Source organism: Hirundo rustica, chromosome 3, assembly GCF_015227805.2.
Source record: "Hirundo rustica isolate bHirRus1 chromosome 3, bHirRus1.pri.v3, whole genome shotgun sequence".
NCBI classification, from domain to species: domain Eukaryota; kingdom Metazoa; phylum Chordata; class Aves; order Passeriformes; family Hirundinidae; genus Hirundo; species Hirundo rustica.
In genome coordinates this window covers 81,649,698-81,674,885 of record NC_053452.1, presented here as the reverse complement: position 1 = coordinate 81,674,885, position 25,188 = coordinate 81,649,698, and the positions used below count along the sequence as shown (strand labels likewise).

The window sequence follows — 25,188 nt, the reverse complement described above, 5'->3', positions numbered from 1 at the left end:
AGGCCATAAACCTCAGCATTTACTACTTGCATACTGTTTGCCTATCGATACATGTGAGCACATAACTTTAACTAAGATGTAAGAGATTGGTATGGAAACTATTCTAGTATGACCACAGGCTACAACAAGCATAATGTTTTTTTCTCCCTAACAGAATAAAGAAAAATGTCACATTCTTTTTTATTACATACTTGTTAGATTTCCACTGACGCGTTAACATAAGCAAGAATAATATGATTAAGTTATTCTGAGTTGTGCAGTCATAAGAATTGCACATGACTCAGAACAACTGCAAATTGAAAAAAAAGCCTGTAACTCCAAGAGGAACTACAGCAATAGATTTTGGCTTTCTCCCTGAAGAGGCTCCTGATCAGTGGAGATGTGGAGATTCAGACTCATGAAGGGTTTTTCTCTGCTATTTCTAGTCTATTATCATTGATTAGGTCAAGTGCAGCCCCAATACGTCTTCTTTATTGTCAGCCAGACTTTACAGTTTACTCATATCTCTTGTAACTCCATAGTTAGCAAACCTCTAGCAGACAAGTTTCTTCTCTAGACATCAAGATTGCTGAGCCTGTAGAGCTCCAGCTTGTTTGAGGGTCTAGACCACAAGAAGGAAGATAGTCAGTTAGCCAGTAAATAGCATGGAAGCTGCTTTACACCTTTGAAGTAGACAGCATATTCAGCAACCTTTCAGTGCAATAGGACAAGCTTTTTAAGGAACTCAAAGGTCAAAGTGTACAGGCATCCCTCTTTCCTCTAGGCTGTAGGTCCACCAAGCTCCTTTTGATCTGGTTTCACTACATTCATGCACGTTGCAGTATTTCAAAACTGTCCCTGCCTTGAGCAAAAAGTCAGACTAGAGAAGCTCCAGGGGTCCCTTTCAACCTAAATTATCCTGTGACCCTGAGTCTCAGTTTCTAGGCTACTATTAGTGCATCCAGAAAACACTGAGAATCCAAGCAAAACCTAAAGCTGTAAAACAGCTTTGAGAAAGGTATTTCACAGGGGAACAGCTGCAAGAGGAAAATAGACAGGAAAACCAGAGAATGAAAGATTCCAAATATCAGAGGCAGAATTCTAGCAAGACCGATTAGTCCCTTTTTCAAGTGAGTGAAATCAGTTATGACAGCAAGACAGACCACGCTTTGAACTCTTTAACTACATCAACCTATCTGTAGGTTGCTAGCCAGGAGACTTTCAAGTTACCATTGCTAGCTTTTATATCACTTTATTTAGTAATAAAGGTAGTAGCTGCTTTGATAATTCACTCTACTAGAGCAAAAGACAGCTTGACATAGTTTGTATGGAGGCTTTTAAAACCTGTCCTTTATGTCTCCTTAGCAGCACACTTGGCTATGGCTTCCAGTTTAATTTCCAAGCACCAAAACCTTCACAAGCTGGAGAGTAAAAACAACCAGGGTATGGAAAATAAAAGAAATAAAATCATCACTACTTAGTTGCTCTGTAGACCCAGCCAGAAGGTTCTCAATCTGATGGGATTGTTCACTTAGTAGTTATTAGAAGAATTCCTTGAAATTATTAGGAACAATTTTGCTTTAGAAACAGCCCCAGATGGCCTCCTCTGGGGCCAGAAAGAAGGATGGGATGAGAACTAGAGGGTTCTGATAAACCTTTCCTTCACAACAGCTACTTACACAAACAGAATGAACATTTCCCTGAGTATTTCCCCAGCTTCTCGGGAACTGCCCTAATTACTCCGTATTTCCTTTACAGAAGTGCTGATTTCAAAATCACCCACCCCCCCCCCAAAAAAAAAAAAAAAAAAAAAAAAAATCACACTTTCAAAATTCCACAAATAGCAGCAGGGGAACCAGAAACACAAAAACTTCTCTTTTCTTACAGTATTCCAAAACTTGCACAATATTGCTAAGAGACTCCTCCTATTCAACAAAATGTACAAGTTTGACATAGTGGCCATGCACATAGGTTATGTCTATGCAAACTTTCCTTCCTCCTGTTACTGTTTTTATAAGAAGAATATAAATGCTTAGCCAAGTAAATAAAATCTGACTGCAGCAAGTAGCAATAACAGAAATCATGTATCAGGCTGACACACTGTTCTTATTCCTTGAACATACAAGCTAAGTCTCTAGATCACAATTCCCTGTTCCTGTGACAGTCTTTAATTCCTTCATTTCTGCTAGAACAACATGACAGGACACAAAAAATCCAGGAGATTACTGGGAAGTGTCAGAGATTATATAGGAGATTCTGGATGACCTAGTCAGGGGTGATGCAAAACTGGATTGGCCTTTCACAAATTAGGAAGACCTGACTAGGGATACAATAATCAATGCCAGCTTTAGGTGTAATGATCATGGACTAGTAAAGTTCAAGATCCTACGTGAACAGAAGAAGGCAAGCAGAAAATTACAGACTGGACTTAAGCCAAAGATAAATCATCCCTGATCAACTTGACTGCCTTCTATGGTAAAATGACTACAAGGACAGACAAGGAAAGATAGAATATGTCATTTACGTCACTTTAAGCAAGGCTTTTGACAACTGCATCCAAAAAAAAATCCATGCACCCAAGTTGGGCTATTACAGTGTAGATGGATGGACAACCAGATGGGTAAAAGGCTGCTGTTGGATGATGGGGCTCAGAAGGAATCAGTTAATGGCCTTTACTGCACCTCCCAGTAAGGGTGCTGCAGGAGTCTGTAAATGGGACCTGCCCTGTTTAACATCTTTATCAATGACCTGGAGAGGGCAGTGGAGCACAAAATCACCAGGTGTGCAGGTGACACCCAACAGGGGCAACCCTGGATTTACATACCCAAGAGCAGGGCTGGCATCCAAAGGGACTTAGCCTGGAGGAATGGGCTGACAGGAACATTATGAAATTCAACAAGGACAAATGCAAAAGGCTGCAATCCAGAAAGTAAACAATACAGGCTGCAATGACTCAGGCTAGCGATGGACTGACTGGTTGGGAAAAAGCAGGTCTGTCAAAAGGGACATAGTGGAAAGCAAACTGAGGAGCCACTGGCGTGCACAGGCAAAGGCAGCCAATAGTATCCTGGGCAATATCAGCAGCAGTATGGTATGACATGGGCTGAGGGAAATGATCATCCTGCTTACTTGGCATACATTAGACTGCAGAGCCCAACTCTGAGTCCCTAACACTGCAAAGACATCGAAAACCTGAAGCAAGTCCAGTAAAGGGCCCCCAAGATTATTTGGCCTGAAGTACATCCCCAATTAGGGAACTAGACTTTTTTAGCCTGGAAAAGAGAATGTTTTGGGAGGAACCTAAGGGCAGCCTTCCAGCACCTAATGCTGAGGCTGTCTAGAAGACAGATCCAGACTCTCTACCGTAGTACACAGCAGAAGGACAAGAGACAATAAGCATAAGATAAAAGAGAGGCTTAGACTAAACATAATGAAAAAACAAATTCCTCTTGAGTACAAACACATACACAGGTTGCCCAGAGAAGCTGTACAGTTTCCATCTCAGAGATTTTCATGACCTGGCAGGATACAGCCCTGAGCAACCTGTCCTGTCTCTGTATTTGACCCTGCCTTGAGTAGGAGGATGGACTTGTGAGATCCCTTTTGACAGGAATTATACTATGGTTTTATAATAACATTTCACTCACACTCCCTGTTATATTACAATCTTCCTTCACTAAGCAGCATTCAGACAACCATCTTCACAAAAAAAACCCAAACAAACAAAAAGATCATTTCAAGAAGCACTGTAGTTTTTAGCAACAGAAAACAACGAATTCATTAATCTGGGACAAAGCACTGGAAAGCTTCATTGAGACAGGCCAGTTGCAGTGCAATAAACACACACAAAAAAAGAAAAATCCCCAAAATTAAACTAACATGCTTTGACAAAATTTACTATACAGATAAAATGTCAGAGCACTGACTAAAATGGGTAAGTTAAATCATGGAAAGTGTTCATAAAAATACTCTCTCTGCAAGGTCCTTAGTATGGAAAGCTATAAGAGGAGGAGTACTTTTGTTTAAAAGGTATTCTTTTAGAACCAAGACATGCTGTTGTGATTACTTCAAATACTGCAGTCCCATACGCCACATCTAACAAAACCACTCTATGGTTAACTTGCATTTTCCTTTAACTACTCATTTCAAGGTGGTCAAACAGCAGCAAACACAATCCAGAGAGGCTAAGGCTCTCTTCCTGCTGTAACTCAGAAGGAGTTTCCAGCCAAAACAGGTTCTGCTCCTGCAAACATTTATTCTGTGCTGGAAACAGAAATCCATTTGCCTACAACAACATATAATGTGAAGTGAAGAAAGGACAGGACAGATAGGAAAAATTCCTGTTCGTACCACCTTTAACCCAGGCTGCATTTCTCATAGTGCTAGCACAACACCCACAGCACCAAAATGAGATAAATGAGGATATTATTATTATTAATTAGATTTGCTGAGGAAAACAGATTCAGGGAATGAAGTGCAAACTCACCAGAACAGATGCAGCTTGGGATCCCTACAGCTGTATGTCTAATACTGCCCTATTGCTCTGTTCTCCATATGGCAGCTTTGCCTGTGTAAAGTAATGAAGTGTAAATAACAGGTCAGTACAAAATAAACGGGGCTTTTATGCATGTGCCACATTTCCTCATGGTAGCTGAAAGACTATTTCTTTGTATTTAAGTAAATAGATGCATGTAAGTATTTTCAGGGACAAAAAAAAAAAAAAAATATGCTTACCATGTATATTTTGAGAGTTGCACTGCTGGCAAGTTGGAGCACAGCCAGAAAAGCATTACCTTTCTGTAGCTACTTATATAATTATTTCCAGGATTAGATTCACAGATATCAATTTGTCATGTAGGCTTTCTGGTCACTGCTGAAACCCATAACAGAAAAAAAGGAATCTACTTTGAATGAATAAATTACTACAAAATGGGAGAGAATTAGGATATCATCCTATATTTCACGTGCAAATAGATTCATTTTGCTAACTGTTAAACCTTCATGGAGCTATCTTTCAAAGAAAATCTTATTTTCCTGAGTATTTACACTACAGAAGTTGATTTCCAAGAATATCATAAGAATTCAAACCTGAAGAAAATGTATGCAGTTCCATCTATTTAGAAGACATATACAAGTATTCATTTTAGCACATTTTAGGAAAGAATTAAAAAAAATTTTAAATGTATCTTTGAGAGTAATAGCTCCAGCATACAAGGTGGTTTTATTCAGCCTTTATACACAATTTCTGTGCAGGACAATTTCTCTAGGAAATCAACATCAAAATTCTTGGAAATTGGAAAAACAGTGGGTGTCAGATTTGTATCACCTCTGCCTATTCAATAGCTACCAAAATCATCAGACAGCTAATAATATCCTTAGAAAAGTCAGCCTTCATTCACATCATGACATGCATTTAAGTCCTGGAGACATGAATTCTAGCTTCTTAAATAAGTGAAGTTTCACTGAGGTAAAAACTACTGAATAGTGCCTAGCTGGAGGTTAAAATACCTCTTCTTGCAGAAAGTATTGACCTGAGTTTCCCCAGGCATTCAGGTGATAAATACCGAACACTTTCTCACCTCTTCTCCCCATTCAGCTGGAATGGACGCAACCCTCCAAATGCTGCCCAGGACCAGGAGGCTTAGAGGAGGCAGCCAAGGGTCAGCTACCACCTCACCTAATTGGAGCTAATCTGCATGTGGCACAGAATGGCCTGAAGCCAGAAGCAGGTTTCAGCTACACAGATGGATGAGCTCTTCCTGCCTATCCAGATCTTCGTTTCCCCCCCACAGCATTCAGTACAGGCCGTGATTTGCAGTCCTGTCTAATGGATTTTCATGGATCTAGGAAACTGTATGTACAAGAGTCTGCATGTCCATTAATACCCTCTCTACTTTTAATCGCAATACAGCAGAAAGAAAAAGGATATGGATAAAATACGTCAGGACTATACAGATTCAACATGGGTCTACTTAGATATGATTTTTAAAGAACTATCAGCTTGCTGACAGATTACTGCAAAAACTAGAAGATGATCCCCCCCACCAAGGAAAGAAATTGTATACAGAAACTGGATTAGAACAGTATAAAGACAACGATGTAAACATTATCTAAAAAGACTAATTATACAAGACCAAGTACTTCATACTAGTTTTTATCCTCAACACTTCTCAAATGCTGTTTGCCTATTCAGATGAGAAAACTAAATGACTAAGATTTAATATTCTTAGTACATGACCTAGTTTCCAGTCCAGTGCCCAATCTACCACGATATTTTGTCTCTCTCGGTGAAGCAGAGCTCACTAATTAAGGGGGGGAATGTGTGTACTCATACGCATTACATAGTTCTGAAGTAAGACAAAGGAAGCTTTTAAAGACTTGTCAAGTGAACCTCAAAGCAAACCAGAAAGGCTCTCTGTCAGCCACACCCCCTGTTTAAATTGCTGGCGATACATTATGACAACTACATGACGCTTTCCTATATTCATCTATTCTTACCTGTGTTTTACCCACTACTCCGTGATGAAGAATAGTTAGAGGCCTTGGTAACTATAAAACCAAAAGAAAGTTACTTCTTGCCATAAACAACACAAAGTTTAGGAAGTTTAGGAAATAATGTTAGTTTGAAAGATGAGTGTTTTTATCCTATAGAAATCTTTCTTTTCCCAAGAATTACACCTCAAAAGAAAGCACTCACTTTTTATTTCCTACTTGGAGTTTATCCTTGCAGTCCCAAAAGCACAAGAGCTCAGTACCACAAATAGCCTGGCAGGAACTCAGAGGCTCCAGTTTTGTGCAGACTCCTGACCTGGCACACTTTTGCTCTTATGGCAAACACAACACCAGTGGCTATAAGACAGCCACACTGGTTATGTTTCCCCAGGTAAGACGCAAAGTGAGATGTTCTACTTCTTCTGAGATTAGATAAAGTGCTCCTTTCAGTGCTCATCAGCGGCTGAGGATGAGTGCTGCAAGCTGTATTTGCACTGCAGTACACAGTAAGACATCTTTTCTCGTACCTCTCTACACACGCTCACCCAGATTTATCCCCACCTGCAATAGATGCATTTAGTTCAACTACTGCATTGTGCTAAATGTAAGAATTTGCATGCTCTATAGGAACTAAAAAACAGAATTAGCAAGCTATTTCTTTACCTGACCCTTGACTGACCCACAAACCAGACAGATGCCAAATCCTCTATTGCATGAACAAGAGTAATGCTTTATCCAGACTTCATTTACAGAAAGCTATGCAATTGATAAGCCTCAACCTCAGAGAATCTGTCATGAACTCTTGTTTTAACAAAACACAACAACACAAAAAGAGATAAACCACAATGATTTTTATGCTCTCTCAAGACTGTAGTAAGTCATAAATTTGCATCAATGAACTTCAAACCACACCTGGGATAGAGGCAACTTGAAACATACTGAGGTGATGTCCTGGAATTGAAAGGACAACTGTCCCACACAACCTCTGGACAAAAGCAAGGGAAGAATTTCAGAGAAATCTTTGGAATTAACATGTCAAGCAGTCACCTAAAACATATGATCTGAGGAAGACTGAAAAGACTGGACAGAGATAAGAACAAACTGCTGCAGGATCTCACTCCTGCAGAAGATCCAAGAGCCTGAATCCCAATCCCCTGAAAGAAGGCTCTTCATTCTTCCCTAGCCCTTTCTCTTAGGACATGACCTTAAAAACTGGTTTATGCTTGGGGAAAATCAAAGCTACACAAACCTAAGGACCTTAGAGAATTGCTCCAATAACTGCTACAGCACAAAATCAAAACTTTGAAATTAATTTTTACTTTTTTTCCCCCCATTTTCCTGTAAATAGCAGCAGATAAATTTACCTTTCAATAGCAGAGATTCAAGTCAAATCAAACCAACATCAAGTGCTTTGGCAAACTCAGTTATTCACTTTACTTGGACAATACCATGTTCTTCTGTTCTTACTTTTATCTGTAACTATTGAACACTCTTTTACTACTTAGGTAAAGAGGCTTTACTGTCTCTTTCGTAAATATATCCCAGACACATAAATCTGCTTTGTAAAGTCAGGTATCTGGAGGATGAAATCCAGTAAGTCAGCTAGATGCCAGTACCGTAAATGTTATAACATGCTTCATAATCACCACTATCCTCTCCCTTCCAGGACAGATTAAAGGCAATTTTTTTTTCTTGATCATTAAAAAGCCAGAATTATTTTTGCCTTTTTGGAAAACGGAATTACATATTTTAAAATAATTCTTGTTCTCATGCAGAGCAGTACTATCTAAACTCCATGCCAAGAGAAAACTTAAAAGGGTATCACTCACAAGGGACAGGAAGAAGAAAACTAAACTGTGACATCCAGTCTGAACTGGATACTAAAATGATTTCATACTGCATAGCACCTACTCTGTTCCAAAGATAAACACAATTCATTAATAAGACAGATGAATCTAAAATACTAACAGAAGACTCAAGACTGTATCTATTTAAGCAAAGTTACACTGAACCAAAGGTGTTTTCAATTTTTCAAATCACTTCTAATGATAAGAGGGATAAGAAGAAGCAGAACAGTGATTTGGTTTTAATATTAGACTTTGTTTTTTGAGGGGAAGAAGAAATTTTTCTAAGCAAAATTTTTCTAAGCCAGAAATAGGTAACAGCTGCTACTCAAACAATAACGTAAGTAAAAACCTAAGCATAAACATGCAATGATAAAATTCATGGTTGCTCTATGCGTCATTTATATCTTAGGACTGACAAATGTGCTTTCTGAACTCCCACACCAGACTACATCTTGACATATTTCCACATCTTTGGCTGAAAGTCAGAATTATTCAGATCATAAGAGCTTTTTTTTCATTCAGCTCTATGTTATGCATTCTTTACATACACAAAAAGTGTTTACTCCGCACTTCCTCTGCTTCCTCTTTATTGAAAACAAATTCAGGTCCTGCTCAGAGTATTGTTATTTCACACAGGAATAGGCACTAACAGTATTCAAGTAAATTACAAACACTGATTTCAACAGTGAGTACATAGTGCCCTTGAAGGAGTGTCTCCAGGGTGCCCCGTGACCTCCTTCTTCTAAGGCAGGATTTTTGCTTCCAGAATTATGCAACAAATCACATTAGCAAAGCTTAAGACCAAAACATGTTTCCTTATGCATGCAATGCAGGGGTTATTTTTCATTAACTCCTAAAATAAACTATACCAAGGAATATGCATAACTAATTCTAGAAAAAATTAGAGACCTATTTTTAACAGAAACAAATTTAGCTTTCTCCACAACATTTTTTTTTTCACTGAAATCACCAAAGATTTGGACTATTAAAGTCATCTTAAGTATAAAATGAGATACTATAATATTTATAATTTTGAACAAATTAGTCAAACTAGCCAAAACCACTTACCTTGCAAACTATGAATATTTCAACATTTCTTTCTACACTGGCTGCCAGGAAACAAGCTTTATAAATCTGTGGAGGTTAAAGGAGCTCAAACTCTCCAAGTGACAATGGGTCAGTTTTTTGGGTATTTTTAAGGATTAATGCACCAGGATTTAAGCATGATTAATTTCATGCTTTCAGTTTTGCAGCAGCTTCCTCTCTTGAATCCTTCTACCATTCATTTACTTTCAGCTTACACCATTAAAACTGGTATTAGGATCAGGTTCTTAGGTCTTTTCCTAATACCTCCTACACAAATTTATCATCCGCATGAGTTTATTCATGAGTATGGTCCAACCATCAGGTTTCCTGTGGCTGGGAGATCTTGTCAGTTCCAGCTCCTGGAGCTATCTGTAATGTGTGTCACATTGACAGTCCTTTGAGGCAAACTTAAAATTCCTACTATCAAGCTGCACGCCACGAAATCAAGAAAATTAGTCATAATGACAACCCAATACATAATTACACAGCAATTTTCTTATTTCTTTGGAAGCATAAATTTTTTTTCTAGGAAAAAAATAGAAATATTTATAAAATGTAAATTCATGGAGATTCAGTATCAATATGCCTGACAGCAATCATTTACTTCTCAATTAAAGGTCTAAATTTGTTACTGAGGGGAGAAAGGGTAAGATAAAAGAGTGACTGACATAGCTCAATCTATGCAGTCTGCATAGGATGGATAGTAATAAAAATTATTTATTTTGACAATTTCTTAAAGCACCTATTAGATGGCCTACCCTATCTTCCTTGACTTCATCCATGACTTTGATTTTTTTTTTTTTTTTTTGAAGATGAACAGACATACAACACAATCCACAGAGAGCTTGCACAGTTACAATTTCAGAACCACATGTCACTTCATAGTTTTTGAGAACAGGACACCAACAATAAATAACATTTCCTAATATATCAGTTGGGTAAGGTAGATTTCTCATGACTGCATGCCCTTCTAGAAAGCAGTGCTGGTGATTCTGTATGATACTCTTTTCCCTGAATGGTACAGCAGAACATTCTAATGCCAAGACAAATTCATTCTCTGCCTCTAAATAGAAACCATCAGCATCTTAATGTAAATACTTGAATTCCTACATCAGATACAACACTTGGAAGCATCAAAGCCTTTCCCTAGTCTCTTATAATTTTGTGCATAGCCTTGCTACTTCTACCTGTCCATGGGGAAGTTTGTTACAAGTCCCACCTATCCTAGTTTGTAGGTAGGTGGTTGCTAGTCATGTTTGTCTGCAGTTTCCTGCAAAATTTTGGCTACCATATATTACAATCTGGTAATCCTACCCACATTCTATTGCCCTTTTCCCATACCAGATTTAGCTCCTTGGTGTCATGTTAAACCATTCAATAGAAATAATTTCTGTAAAACTATTCCCAGTCATGGGCCAGGCCTGGTCCGGGCACAAAGTACAGAGAAGGCATCTCCATAAATGACAAGAACATTCAAACAAAGCTGAACTAATGGCATACTGCCAACAAACTTTATTATTGTATAACCAATCTCTTTAGACAGGCACACAAACTGATAGTGCTGGTTTTGCTCTTTTCTGCCTTTTCCATGCTAGTCTCCCAGCCATGATGGGCTGCAGAGCACACAGGGAATCTCCATACATTTGCTCCAGCCAGGGGAGCACAAATGAAACCTTAGATGAGCTCTTCAGATTTGCAGGGAGGACAAACCACTTGCTACTGTGGCTAAAATCCCATCCTCCACTAAATTATGCTTTTGAAGCTTCTTCAAAACAGCTGTTCCAGTAAAAATTCTCAACTATAAACTGGGAAAAAAACTAATGAAGGACCTAATTGAAGGGTGTTAATACTCCCTTTCAGACCTCCAGAGCCTGGATCAAAGAGACCTTTGGCACGAAAATCTGCATCAACCCCTGCAGGCGTGGCCAGCAGCAGCCAGAAGCAAGTCATGAATGAAATACACAGCTCATCTGAGCAGGCAAGGAAGGAAAGCATGACAAAGCAAAGATGGCACATTTTAACCTCTGCCCATTGGTTAATAAGAAACATTGCTGCCACACGCAGTTGTCTTCCTCCTCTCCTCCACAAGGCAAGCAGGGCTGGGGAAGAGAACCTTGTGCCTCCTACGGCCGCAACTTCTATTTTTTTCAGCAACAGCTCGATACAAGACACTGGTTCAGCAGAATTGGATATATAAAGTGCAGAATGCAAAGTAAGAAATTCTGTACTCCAAGATACTCTCTGCAGATTATTTTACCCAGACAAAAGTAAAATTTCTCAGTGAACTCTACTCCTATTTATTGTCAGCATCCATAAGTAAGATTAAAAAAACCAACACTCGAGTACTCTAGGCAGCATCTCTATAAAACCTACTGTCAAAAGGCACATTTGACCCAATTTAAATACAGAGATCCTGCTTACAAGGTGCTCTGTGCCAGGATTAATGTTTCTATTCAAACAGCATTTATAACCAATGGCCATAGGATTCCTCAATCAAAATTAAAAAGGTCAATTTTGTATTCAACTACTGAAGTTCACAAGAAAATTACACAACTGAAAATTGTTTTTAAGGCCTGAAGCAGCTTTGCAGCAAAACCATGCTAGGTTTCAGCTTCCTGTGACAATTTATACAACTATTCAGTTGCTATTACTGCTATTTAGTTTAGTACATAACTTCTCCTTCATTTTATTTGCTTTTAATTCAAGTCACAGAACTTTGTTCCCAACTTGCTGTCTCAGCACTCTGTTTCATAACTGCAAGCAAAGAACTGGAGGCCAACAGGAAGAAAAGAACATTAACACCAACCACAGCAACTTACCTACTAGGTCAGGAGAAAATTATCAGAGGCAATGAACACTGTGAGCTGTATGCAGTAAATAGAAGACAGTGATAAAATGATCTGATTTGAACAGTTTATGCTTTTTCTAATACTTTTTGCTTATTAATAGTATGCAGGACAACCTACCTTAAAATAAGAAAGGTGGGAAAAAAGCACAGAATTTATTTTTAAAGCCATATTGAAAATAAAAGCAGTTATACAAAAGACAGCCTGCATGACTACTCCTCCCTCACACTTCAACAAGGTGTTTACAAGGAAGCATACACTGCCAGTGTGATAACCTCCTCACCCAGCCCCGTGGTACCCACCAGGGAGCCACTGTCAGGCCCACACCCTTGCCCAAAACCCAAGCAAACAAGGTGGCTGCAGTTCTGAAAGTCTGCAACTTATGATCCCGATTGTTAAAAAGCAAACAGCTCTTGTATGAGCCAACCTCACACTTGAAGAATCCCCTGGTTCAGGCTGCCATTCCACAGAACAGCAACTAGTGCTCATGATACCAGTAAGAGAGGAAAGATTGTAATGCTTGTCAAACATGTGGGCAAAATTGATGAAAGTTCACCCTAAAATGCTTCCAAGACCAGATTTATTCACTTTTTGTGCTAGTATAACCACTATACCACATACTCTTGTCCTGAAAAACCACATGGTTACCCCTACCAAGATCAGAATTGCTCCGTTATGTGAACTGGCAGGGATAAGAACCAAGAACTATTACTGTTAAAAACTTCAAAGTTTTAAAGGCCAAAAAGTTAAAGGAAGTAGAAGACAGTAAGAGTGATCAGCAACTGTACTAAAAAGAATTCCTCAAATTATACCTTTACTTTCACATGGAGTTGACAATCTTCTCTCTAAAAAAACACTCTCATACCTGCTACCACTTAAAATTAAATAATCTCTTGCTATATGAAGTGACTTCCAGAGAATCTATCTTACAAATTAATTAAGAATTACAGATTATTCTAATATGCAACTTAAAGAAGTATTTTCCTCCTTCATCCCCAATGTCATCAGCTTTCTTCGAGAACAGCTATTTACAGGTAAGGCAAAAGCAAAATTCATTGAGCCTTGGCCACTTCAGAGGATCCACCCAAAGCACACACAAGTTTAAGATGTGAAAATACGAACATACAGAAGGAAAAATAGTCTTCTGTTGCTTGGTATTTGATAAAGGAATAGATTCATTTAATGGAAGTTCTTAAATGCTTCTTCTGTTTAACCCATCAGACAGAGAAAATCTCCCTGGAATACTACTGACTTTTACTGAGGTTTGAGTTTTCTGTGACCTGTTGCAGGGTTGCCCACTAATGTCAAAGTCATAAAACCTTTTTTATATGTCACCCAATCCAATCATAGGTTTATACTTTCTCAAAATCAAATTTGTTTTTAGAGAGGCAACTAATTGCATACAGAACAAAATCTAACTCTATTTCACAAGCATTCTCATCCCACTGCCTGAAATGTAGAGCAAAATGCAAAGTCCATAAGTCTCTCTAAGAAGTTTACAATTGATTTTTAGTAAATTAGTACACCTAGCACGTGTAAACTGATAAGAGAGACACATCTTCATATCTTAATGACTCTCTAATCACATGCTCATTTCCTCAGCCTTGAATTGATTACTCACCAGAGGCACCATCACTCTTCTGCCTCCCCTGAGGGCTGCAGTTGAGCCACAGTTAGAAATAAGAGACTGGGATGAATGGATCTTTGCTCTGTTCCAGTACGGTCCTTCTATAGTAAATCCCATAGTAAGTCAATGCACTGAGAACCAACTCCAGCCAGCAACTAATGTCACTTAGTGAGAACCTGCTAAGGTTCAGGGGCATCACATCTGGGAGATATAATGGTAAAACACCAATGCAACTGCAGGTGGGATGGACACTGAGCGCTCTCAGATATTCAGCAGCCCTATCAGACAGACTGTTCTAAAATTCTAAAGTGCCTTAGTGCAACCTAAATAAAGAGGAAAAAAAGAGGGACCAACAGTTTACAAGCACACTATACTCAGCAATTACTACAGCAGTTAGTATAGGAGTTAAAATTAGGCACTGAGGAGGAGAAAGAGCCCTCCAGCACTTAGATTTAATAGAGTCATTTATTTACCACTCACTGAATTGCCCTGCAAGAATACAAAAGCAGCCTGGAACCAAAGCATTTCTCCAATAGCAAAGTTTCTCAATCAGGGAAGAGTTTGCACTTGGCAACTAATCCAGGCTACTGGGAAAGTTTTGTTACTGAAATGCGTGTCCATCTTCACACCAAGATTCTGAAAATAAGCAGCTTACGGGAAAATGTGATTTGCTTAAATATTAAAAGGCAAAAAATTAAAGACGAGACTGTAGTTAAACTGTTTGCATGCTTTAGAATTGCAAACTTGTCCACTAAATAAAGCGTAAATGAGATTTACAATAGGGAAAGCGCAAATTACTTCCACACTTCTGTAGCTCATCAGCTTAAAGAGCATACAAGTCCCAGCCAAATCTATTTCAGTGAAAAGAAGTGAAACTGTGTTTGTTTTCCTTGTAATTGCTATTTACAATGTATTTGGTTGCCTGAGGGAAAAAGACAGACAATTACCAGAAAGGTTCTAAATACACTTTTAAACACTAACAGCCTAACATTTCAGACAATAAACTGAATTACAATTACTGTCCATAGACTTGGACGCACATCCTCAAATAATTAAATTCAGTCTGTTACAATTCACTGTTTGTCATGATTTTTGACGTATCACTGCTGCTGAGATGGCACAAACCAATCAGGGACGCAAAATGCTTTAACCGGGGTGGGGAGGGAAGGGAGAGGAAATAAATCACAAAACCACTAAACGTTTTTTTATTGAACTTTTCCCCACTAAGGGCTGGACATGTTTGTGAATTACTAACATAGTGAAATATGAAGGATTTAAGAATGACATTGCCTAGGGAATCAGTTTTGCCATCCTAGCAGAAGTAGAGGCCAGGCAGGAAAGAAGAAATTTGGATGTCTACCCTGACATTCACATAGCCTTTTCTCTCAAAATCCAGGAAGGTGAAGTATAAAAAGCAATGGACAGGTGTGTGAAAATCCAGTTTTATTGCTGAATGAGTGGGGCCTTAAATGGAGCACCTAAATGGAGATAGGATTTTGGGATTGGGTTTTCTGTTTTGGTTGGGTTTTTTTCTTTTCAAATCTAGCACTAACATCTTTAAAAACAGATGTAAGAAGAAATAAAAGTATAAATGGCTCCATGTAAATTTTTCAACTTGTCTGACAAAAGGAATATGTTATTTGAGGACACAGGCCCCAAGCTCCCACATATTAAAGTACAATTCAGTTTTACCTGCTTGCCAGAGTATCTGTTAAGAGACCCTAAAAACATCATTCATCTTCTTTTTCTACATGTCACTCCTAGATACCACTATTTAGTACTTACTGTCTACTTTTGCCACACATGTGCAAACAGCCTCTTAAAACTGGCACCATATCCAAAAGAAATTGCTGATCCTGAGAAATTGCAACTCCTTGATAGGGCCAAGATAGCAGAAAGTTCTGGCACCTTGCAGGACTGCAAGAAATGCCTGTACTTTAGAATCATTAAAGAAGATATTTTATCTACTTTAAATTGAATTCTCAGCAACGTGATGCTTGTATAACAGCCTTGACAATCGAGCGTGAACTGGGAGTAGCAGCTTCCACATGTGCAGGCAGGCCACAAGCTATCAATCTGGCAACCACATGGGCAGTCCTCAATTTGTCTGAATTTAGTGCACCTATACAGAATCAAATACATACATATTAGGGTGTGGTTGGAGATAAAAATATTAGGGTGTAGTACATCTACACCTGAAAAAACATCACTTGTCTTAGTCAGAAAAGAGGATTACCTATCCTTCACCAGACCAGGACCAGACTTTACTCACAGGCACAAAGACCAGATTTTTCAGCTGAGCACCAAATCCTGTTCACTGCATGGATGTGGCTGGTAATGAACAACTATCTTTTCCTGCTTCTCTGCTTTACAGTACACATGTGCTGTACCACAGCTGAGAGAATATGAAAGAATAAAGCCTAACCCAGGAAGAGCATGGTGATAACCCACCACAGTTGTCAGTCTGATCTTCACACAGGCCATTCACTTAAGACCTGGACTTGATAATCCTTGTGAGTCTCTTCCAACTCAGAATATTCTGTAATTCTTGTCTCCTGTAACTTAAAATCAAGCAAAACCCTTCCTCTATAGCACCTCATCTGTCATGACCCATCCTTACAGTATGCTGTTCAGAGGCAAGATGTGTGTGAGGGGAAACCCACTGCAATGAGCCTGCTGCTAACTGTCCTTCAGGCAATACATTTTAGAACAGGCCCCTTTTTATTTCTTAAAACAAGGTGAGTCTTCTTTTAGGTTAGTCTTCCTGGTTATGCTGAATCAGACTTTTTCCATGAATATTACAGCTTCTTAAATGCAAACCAGCCTCTCCTTGGTTTCTTCTTAGGAGTTTTATCTTTAAAGTTTTAACTTTCCTTTAACCTGACCTCAGACAACCTTCTCAGGCCTACACACAGACTTAAGACAGCCTCTAAGGAAACCTTGTAGTCAAGCACCAGGACTAATAAAAGCACTATTCATATAACTAATACATGGAGCTTTTAGTGATGAGTCAACCTGCCCAGTAAAACTAGAGACACAGTTTTTGTCAATTAATCCAAGTCAGCAATAAGCAAAATGACTTTATATACTTTCTAATGCAGATGTACAAGTCAGAGCACTATTCCAGGTAATGTGCAAGACGAAATTTGGAGGTAAGAGTCTGACCAAGGCTTCTTGTGCTAGGTGTGGTTTATCATCCACCTTTAACCATTTTTCTTTTTGGCAGCAAATTCAGGGCTTGTCAGGCCAATTTAATTATTTTACTATTTGAACTTTGCATCTTCAGCAGGGCAGTTGTGCAAGCACTTCTCTACTCACGTTTATGTTTCTCAGATTAGCTTTACACGTTTAGAAAGTTTGATCAAGCTGAATTACCATTATTAAGCAAGCTGAGCAAACTGGAAATGCGTCAAAAAGGTTCTGCTGTGCTATGGCATCTCTTAGAAAAGCTGACTGCATTCACTGATGCAGAGCGGGGAGGAAACTGCAGTTGCATTTTAGAGCTGCAAAAGGAAGAGCAGCGATAAACATATTTTCCACCTTGCCAGGGAAGAGAAAACGCAGGACAGCACTAACAGCCTCTTCTGCCCGCAGGAAACGAGGTGGGGCATCCGTGGAAAAGAGGACTGGAAAAGAAGGAGGGTACCGGGAAAACAGAAGCACGGCAGCAGGAACTCGCATCAGAGCGGCGTAACTTTCAGCAGCAGCAGCATCCTCCCCGTGCTGCTGTTGCTGCACCTCCTCTCCCTTGGGGGCTACCGGGGGAATGTCTCCGCGGCCCGGGCCCGCTGGGGCTGCGGCGGGCAGGGCGCTGGCCGCCCCCCGCCGCCCGAAGGAAGAGGAAGCGGCGCCGGGCCCGCAGGAAGTGCGGCTGCCCCGCGCCCGCCGCCCCCGGCCCGGCGGCCGCCGCGCCGTGACAGGTGGCGGCGGCGAGAGGCGGCCCCGGCGCCGCGGGCAGCGCCCCGCAGCACCGTCCGTCGCCCGAGGGGGCCGCGGCGAGGGCGACGGCAGCCGCCCTCCTCGCCCAGCGGCGCACCTGCCCTGCCCTCCCCTACCTTGTTGAGGTGGGGGTCGCGGAGCACCTCGTAGCCCCTCTTCATGGTGAGCTGCAGGGGCCGGGCGGCGTCCCGCCTCTTCTCCTCTCCCTTCGCTGCTTGCATGGTGCGGCGCGGCGGGGCTGACTGCCGTCAGGTCGCTGCGGGAGCGGAGGCAAAGCGGCGGTGGCTCCTCCTGCTGAGGTGACCGCCCGGCGGGGTGGGATGATCCTACCGGGAGAGAGGGAGGGGGCAGAGCCGCCGCGAGGCGCCGCCGGCGCGGGAGGGGGTCACCGGGGCGCCGCTGAGTCACCGGCGGCTCCGCGCACACCCGGGCGGCCGCCCAGGTGCGAGGGGCGGCGGGGGAGCGGACCCGCAGCCCTGCCGTGCCCGCGGCTGCGGGCTGCGCTGCCCGGCGCGGCGGAGAGGCCGCCCGGAGAAGCAGGCCGGTCGGGGATCACCTGCCGCGGGGGGCTCGCAGGCGCGGCTCCGCCTCGTCACGCTGGGTTTGGCACGGGGGCTGGCCGGGCACCGCGCCCGGACCGCAGCGGCCGGGACCCCGCGGGCCTGCTGAGCCGCACGCAGGAGCCGGGCCTCTGCGCTGGAGTCACGTTCGAGTTTCGCTTTCCTTCTGCTATTTAAATGGTCATGAAATCCAATCTTTCCCGAAGGGGACGGACTGCATAGGTTCGTACAGTCAGGAGCACGTGTTTGATGTAACTAGCTGTGGGTTGGCTTCAGCTTTGGTTATTGGGGTTATACCTGATCAGGATGCAGAGTGCTGGGGCATAGCAGGTGCTTAGCTAGTTTGTACTGCTAACCCTGGCATTTGTTTTTACAGTATGTTCCAAAATTCTTTGTATACAACCCATTGTGTACTGTATGACTGTGGCTTTATTCCTCTAAATTCATGTATGTAAGCAAAAATAATTTCCATATGGATGCCATAGTCCTTCTGGAGAGTTTACACAGCTTCAAATGTGTGACTAGGGGATTAATTTAGAAGGGTTTGGTTTCTGTTGTCAAGCAGCAATGAACAGATACAGAATTTGCAGCTCCTTCAAACTTAGCTCTTCACATTTCATCAGTAGGCCTTGTATCCATACTACTAATAATCTTTTATTAAAAAAAAAAGACTCCCACAGAATCTGGCCTGTACTGAATTTCCTATTAAGTAGCTCTGAAAAGTTTGCTTGCAGTTAACTAACAAAGGAAAGTTGGAAGCATTCCAAGTCTCTATTTCTGGAAACGTGACTTGCAAGTCAGCAGAAAATTCAGTAAATAGATTTCTCCCTTGCTCCACCATCTCAGTATTATGGAAAGCAATAAACTAAAATTAAAAGTTTCTTCAAAACTTTAAAGCTGGAGTCTTTCCAATCAATTATCTAGCTTTCCTTAGATTTGTATGGCTAGCTAAATACCTTCCTCCCCACCCAAGTCCTGAATATTACCTTTAGTAGGTATGGGGTTTTATTTCAGCTCTTTCTTAGTTATAAAATTGAAAGGCAGCATAAAAACATGCTTTCTCCTTTCTTTGTGAGTACACTGAACCCATTCTGATGGAATGCTAACCTAATGCAATATTTTGTCTGAGTGTAATGTGTACTGATGTAATTTTTATCTTCATGTTGCAACACTGTTTACAAAAAAAAACCTCTTTGATTTATGTGAGAAGTCATTGCAATCATTTAGAGTACCTGCTCAGCGGTAAGCACTTGTCCTTGGCTCACTTTTCCCAAGTTATAAAAGGCATGTAATGAAACAGCTAGTTAAAGTCAAGTTCATTGGGATATATATGTATTTTTGTTATGTAGTCAGAATTCAGAAACCATTTACTACTGCTTTTTAAGCGCGAATTTACTCCTCCCTATCTTCCTAAAAGTACAGTTTATTTCTGTTTGTTATGTTCAGACACTAATAAAAACTAAATCATAACTATCTTTTGAGATAATTGAGTTGTAAGAATGGCAACAGATCTTTTCAGCTCAAAAGAAGACCAAAGAAACAAGAAAAAATGGTGTCATGCGTCACCTGTCACCTGTAGAAATCTTCCATATGAGACCTGGAATATTTTACCATTTAATGAGTTTAGTAAGTATTCATTTGTCCAAGTCTGCTGTTAGTGATTACTTTTCTTCTAGATTTAATAGCTTCCTTCAAATTCAGTTGTGCATTTGTATTGGTTCTACAAGAGTATCTTTGATCAAGAGGAATTTTAGAGTGGCTTTTCTAGGACCTCAAAATAGTCAAATGGTAAAAATAATTCAGAGGCCCAAAGGAGTAATGCTCAGCAGTTACATCTGCAGTCAAAGGTCATTATTCCAAAAGAAGACCGCACTGCATAATAATTGCATAATATAGTCCTATTTATGGGACTATAAATAGAGCTTTTGTAAGTGACCAAATTATCTGTAATGGCTGTGTGCACAATACAGATTTTTTGTAAATGTTAGCCCACATTCAGATTATTAGTGGGCGCTGTACACTATTGGTGTGTTTCTGACAGAAAATACAGTGGTTTTGCCCTTCTGGCAGGCACTTAATTCTTTTTCTCAAATGGTTTCTATATGAAACACTTTTAAAACTCTTACTCATTATTTTTCATAAGTACTTATGGTTTCTTTCCCCCTTCCGTATTTCTTGTCTCTCTCAAATCTCCTTAGATGTACTAAGGATATATGAAAAGCTCCACTTGAAATGGTCCTAGGGAAAAAAATAGACTAGTAGGAAGATTGGTGGTGTGATTTAACCCCAGCCAGAATCTAAGTAATATGCAGCTGCTCACTCACTTTCTGAGAGGGGGAGAACTCAAAACCAGGTGAAACATATGAGTTGTGTTTGATAAATAAAATAAAATACAATGTGATAATAGTAATTAAAGGTGAGGTGACAAAAACAGAGGAGTAAAACCAAGGAAAACCAAGTGATGCAGAAGACAATTGCTCCCCACCTTCTGACCAAACTCCAGCCCATTCCTGAGCAGCAATTGGCACCTCATGGCCAAATCTCTTGATTTAATTGAATGACCTGATGTTGTGTGCTATGGAGTATCCCTTTGTGTCAGGTGTCCTGGCTGTGCTCCCTCACAGCTTCTTTTGTGTCTCCTTGTTGACAAGAATATGACAGAATGAAAAGTCCTTGACTGAGGGTGAACACTATTGAGCAACAGCTGAAACATCAGTGTTATCAACATGATTCTCCTACTAAATCCAAAACGCAACACTGTACCAGATAGTAGGAAGAAAATTAACTCTATCTCAGGCAGAAACTTGACAACCTGCTTTGGCAAGCCAGTAGTAAGGACAGATAAGTACAGGAAAAATTTTTCTTTGTTATATTTAATTAAGATTACTCACTGTGTTTAAATATTTAAGAATGGAACTTGGGAAATATCCTTGTGTTAGGCTATGAGTGATTAGAGGATTTGGACTCCCTCAAACTATTTTTTGAACAACAGTTGATTTTTTTGAGCTGCATATCCTTCTGTTACACTGGGCAGGGGGTAGCTTTCAGGATAACAGTTCGGAAGAAAAGGGAACTCCTATGTCCTCATGAAAACATCCAGTTAATTACTTTAAGGGTGGTGCTTGTGTGTTGTATCTGACTTACCCCATTAAGATCTGTAGTCGAACTGTTTCCAACTCGTGGTAGCAGCTGGGTCCTCTCTGTTGGGGTCACAGTATTCCAGGCAAGACCTCATCAGCCCTGAATCAATGGAAAGCTTTACTTCATATGTTTGAACAATACCAATGCCCTCCAAACTTGTAAGCACATCCTTTGCTTTTTTGCAAGAGTGCAACACTGTTAACTTCTGCTGGGCTTGTGGTCTGGTATAACCCTGGCTCCTTTTGTGTGGAAATGGAGACTGGGTAAGTTTATTGGGAGACTTTTAAGATCGTTGAGTCCAAGTGTTAACCCAGCACTGCCAAGTCCAACACTAAACCATGGCCCTAAGTGATATGCCTACACCACTTTTAAATACCTCCAGGGACAGTGACTAAATAAAGGATGGAGATCCTTCTTTAACCCTTCTTTTGCTGCTCATGTATTTATAGAAACATTTGTTTCTATACATTTTTTACTAAGTTACAAATTTTTATTGAGTTATAATTTTTCTTTTTTTTTTTTGGATTGGTAATACCAAGTTAAATTTGTCAGGGACACAACGTTAGTTTTAAAAAAGATTGATTGTTTCATGATCTACAAACAGAATTGAAGCATTTTGAAAGTCTCTGTAACATAAACATTTTACAGTAGTGGTAGCAATCCTAGGTAATTTAAAAATTAAGTTAAATTTTTCATAATTGGGAGATATGTTTTTAGTTAGGCTGAAGGAGAAGCAAAATTTGAACTGTGTAAGTGGTATGAGGTTATTGTTTAATAATATTTTTTTATTATTATCTAGAAGTGATTTTTATACCACAAAGGTGGATTTTGAAAAAGATTTACTTCAAAGCAGACAATGTACTCCTGAAGTTAAGAGTGGAATCTCCTAGAAGGTTTGAAATGCCCAGGTGCCAGCACTCTGAGCACTGCCAGCCTGCCTGTCCCTGCCTGCACTCCCAGGGCTCCCACCCGCCCTACCATGGTTCAATAGCCCTATCAGCTCTCAGGGTCATCGATCACTGCCCCAGCAGCACCTCAGCCCTGCCTGCGTCTGGCCATGGGCCGCGCTGTCCTGGACCCTGACCACCTGTGGGCTGACTTGCCAGCCTAGCCTCCACAGCCTCGTCACTCCTGAGTCACTCAGCGGTCACGAGGCTGTTTCTGACCCTGGTCACCTCGCTGGGCTGACCCCACTTTGTGTCCTCAGCTCAGCCTCAGACTGGCCTCAGCCGTGCAGCGCACATGGACGGGACTGCCCTCAGCTGTCCCAGTCTGCCCTCCTCCTTCAGTGGGGTTGTGAGAAGAGCCGTGGCTGGTGACACCTTGCCTTCCTTTCTGGCCCAAATGGGGACCCCCTGGCCCTGTCCCACACTACACCCTGGCCAGGAGACCAGTATGGAGAAGGCAGAGCCAGACTCTCTTCACAGATGAGAAGTGCAGTGCTAAGAGGTGACAGTAGCCAGGTGAACTCAGAGAACCTCCAGTCTGGGTTAAAGACAACATTTTCAAGCAGAAGGGTGGTGAGCACTCGAGCTCTCTGCCAAGAGAGGTTGAAGAGTTTCATACCTGGGGAATTTCAAAACTTGACAAGGCTGTGAACAATCCGGCTTTGAAGTTCAGTTTGTTGACAACAGAAGATAACTTCAGTTATCCTTTCCAATGTGGACTGATACATGATTCTGCAGGTATCACACTGCTGAGTGTGACACATTCTCTGAACATGCAGGCATTTTTACAGGAATTTCATTAGAGCCACAAAAGGCTGTTCCTCCTCATGAATTCACTGTCTTTATTTGATCTTGCTCTTCAGTTTCTGACTCTCTTTCTATTAAGGCTTATATCTGTTTGACCAGTGGGACTTTTATTCAGAGCTTGCTTCATACCTCTCACACTTTATCCCTTTCTGCTAAGGGTTTTATCCTACATGCATTAAATTTAGTTAAACTGTTGAACTTCAACAACTAGTGGTAAGTATCCTAAGACTCAACAATTTTGGAGTCCGTTGCTGGATTCATAGAAGTACTAAAATTATTTCAGCATAACACATACATAATATATATATAAATCAATAAAACAGTAAGAATGCCTGTTACAATTTCTATTAGACCATGTCCTTGTTATTATAGTAAATCTAGCACAAGGCAAATAAAATATGCATGCCACAGTGCAGCATGTTCTCAGAAGATATTCTGGCTGTATTTATGTTTCAAGAAGATTAAATGATGCTCAAAATAGGGATCCAACCCTTTTCCAGTGTTTGTCCAAATAGTGCAGTTTTCTAAGAATTTTTCTATTTCTACCAAAAGAAGCCCCACAAAAAAAACCAAAAAAACACAAAAACCAAACCAAAACAAAAAAACACACACAAACAAACAAAAAAACCCCAAAAAACCAACCAACCAACCAACCAACCAACCAACCAACCAACCAAACAAACAAAAAAAAAAAAAAAAAAAAAAAAAAAAAAAAAAAAAAAAAAAAAACCCACACTGTAATGGTCCAACTATTCACTTATTGCCTTTTAATCTCACAAGAACAAACTTAATGTGATGTGTAATAGATTTCATAGGTGATTTAAAATGCCAGTATTTTGAATATACAGACACTCTGGAGTGATTTAAATGACCTACATAAAGGCATGAAAACTCACATTCCTTCTCTTCAAACTATTCAAAATCAAGCAAATCTTCCTTGAAATATCCTGTTAAAATTAATTTCCTGAATTGGCTGGGAATGAGGAATGTAAAATATTTCTAGATTCCGAAGCCTGCTTATCTGAAGGATAGTGTTATCTTTTCATCACTAGTGCAAATGCCTATATTTAACAGTGCACATAGTTTTAGAAATTTAGATGTGCACATTTATTTCCATCTCAAATCTTTTAGAGGTATTTTGTGGAAGAATGTTTCATGTTAGGAGGATTAAAAATTTTTAGACTCTTTGGTTAACTGTCTCAGAAAAAAATTTACTTGACTTCATTTTAGTTGCACTAACGCTGAATTCAGAACTAAAGATTTTTGAATGATAGAATTGAATTACTATGGCTTTATGGTATGAATTTTATCTTAATGCTGGGAGTTCGCTGTCTTGCAAGGAATAATAGGATTTAGAAAAAGGCCCCAAATAGCACTTTTACTTAATTGCTGTATCAGATCTATGTGCCAGCAATGAGTGGAAAATCTGCAAGACACCTTCCATTGTTTATAAAAAGAGGGTGAATTCTTTCAGCTCTGCCAATTACAGGCAAAAATTCATATAACTTCAGCACCTTTAGGATAATTTTGGAATAGTATTAGCTAGTGCACTTCCATTGTTTGCTTCCATGGTTATGTCTGGCACAGGAATTGTAACAGTTTAGCTACAGACAAAGCCTGCTCAGAAATTTTCCTCTTTTAACTACTTTGTCTCCTATACACAGGAGCCCATGAAGGGCTTTTTCTTTTCCGTGTGTTAATTACCATAAATATTTTGGAGATTGTTCTACAAACTCTGTTTTGTTTTCCGAATGATTAGCAATGTTAAAAACAAACCTTCTGACAAAAATGTTGGCAGGAGCTCAAACACAAGTCCTAGTTCATCAAAAACCCTTCCTTATGCAAAGGGAACTGTGTGGGGTCCTTTGCATGCAGCTCACTTGCCAAAACACGTGAGGTTTAGCGCGTGGGATTCCA

The 25,188-nt window shown here is 40.3% G+C and overlaps 1 protein-coding gene across 2 annotated transcripts in view; it reads right to left on the bottom strand.

Annotated features, from left to right (window-relative positions):
- Nucleotides 1–18,194, bottom strand: part of ME1 (malic enzyme 1) — a 160,624-nt gene extending 142,430 nt beyond the window's left edge. The window contains exon 1 of one of the 2 annotated variants that reach the window (XM_040058897.2): nt 17,933–18,194. In XM_040058897.2, the coding sequence (XP_039914831.1) occupies nt 17,933–18,037 (105 nt within the window). In that variant the 5' untranslated portion in view covers nt 18,038–18,194. Of the gene's footprint in view, nt 1–17,417; nt 17,697–17,932 lie in introns of those variants that run through there. The other variant, XM_040058896.2, reaches the window with a different exon arrangement.
- Between the last annotated feature and the right edge of the window lie 6,994 nt (nt 18,195–25,188).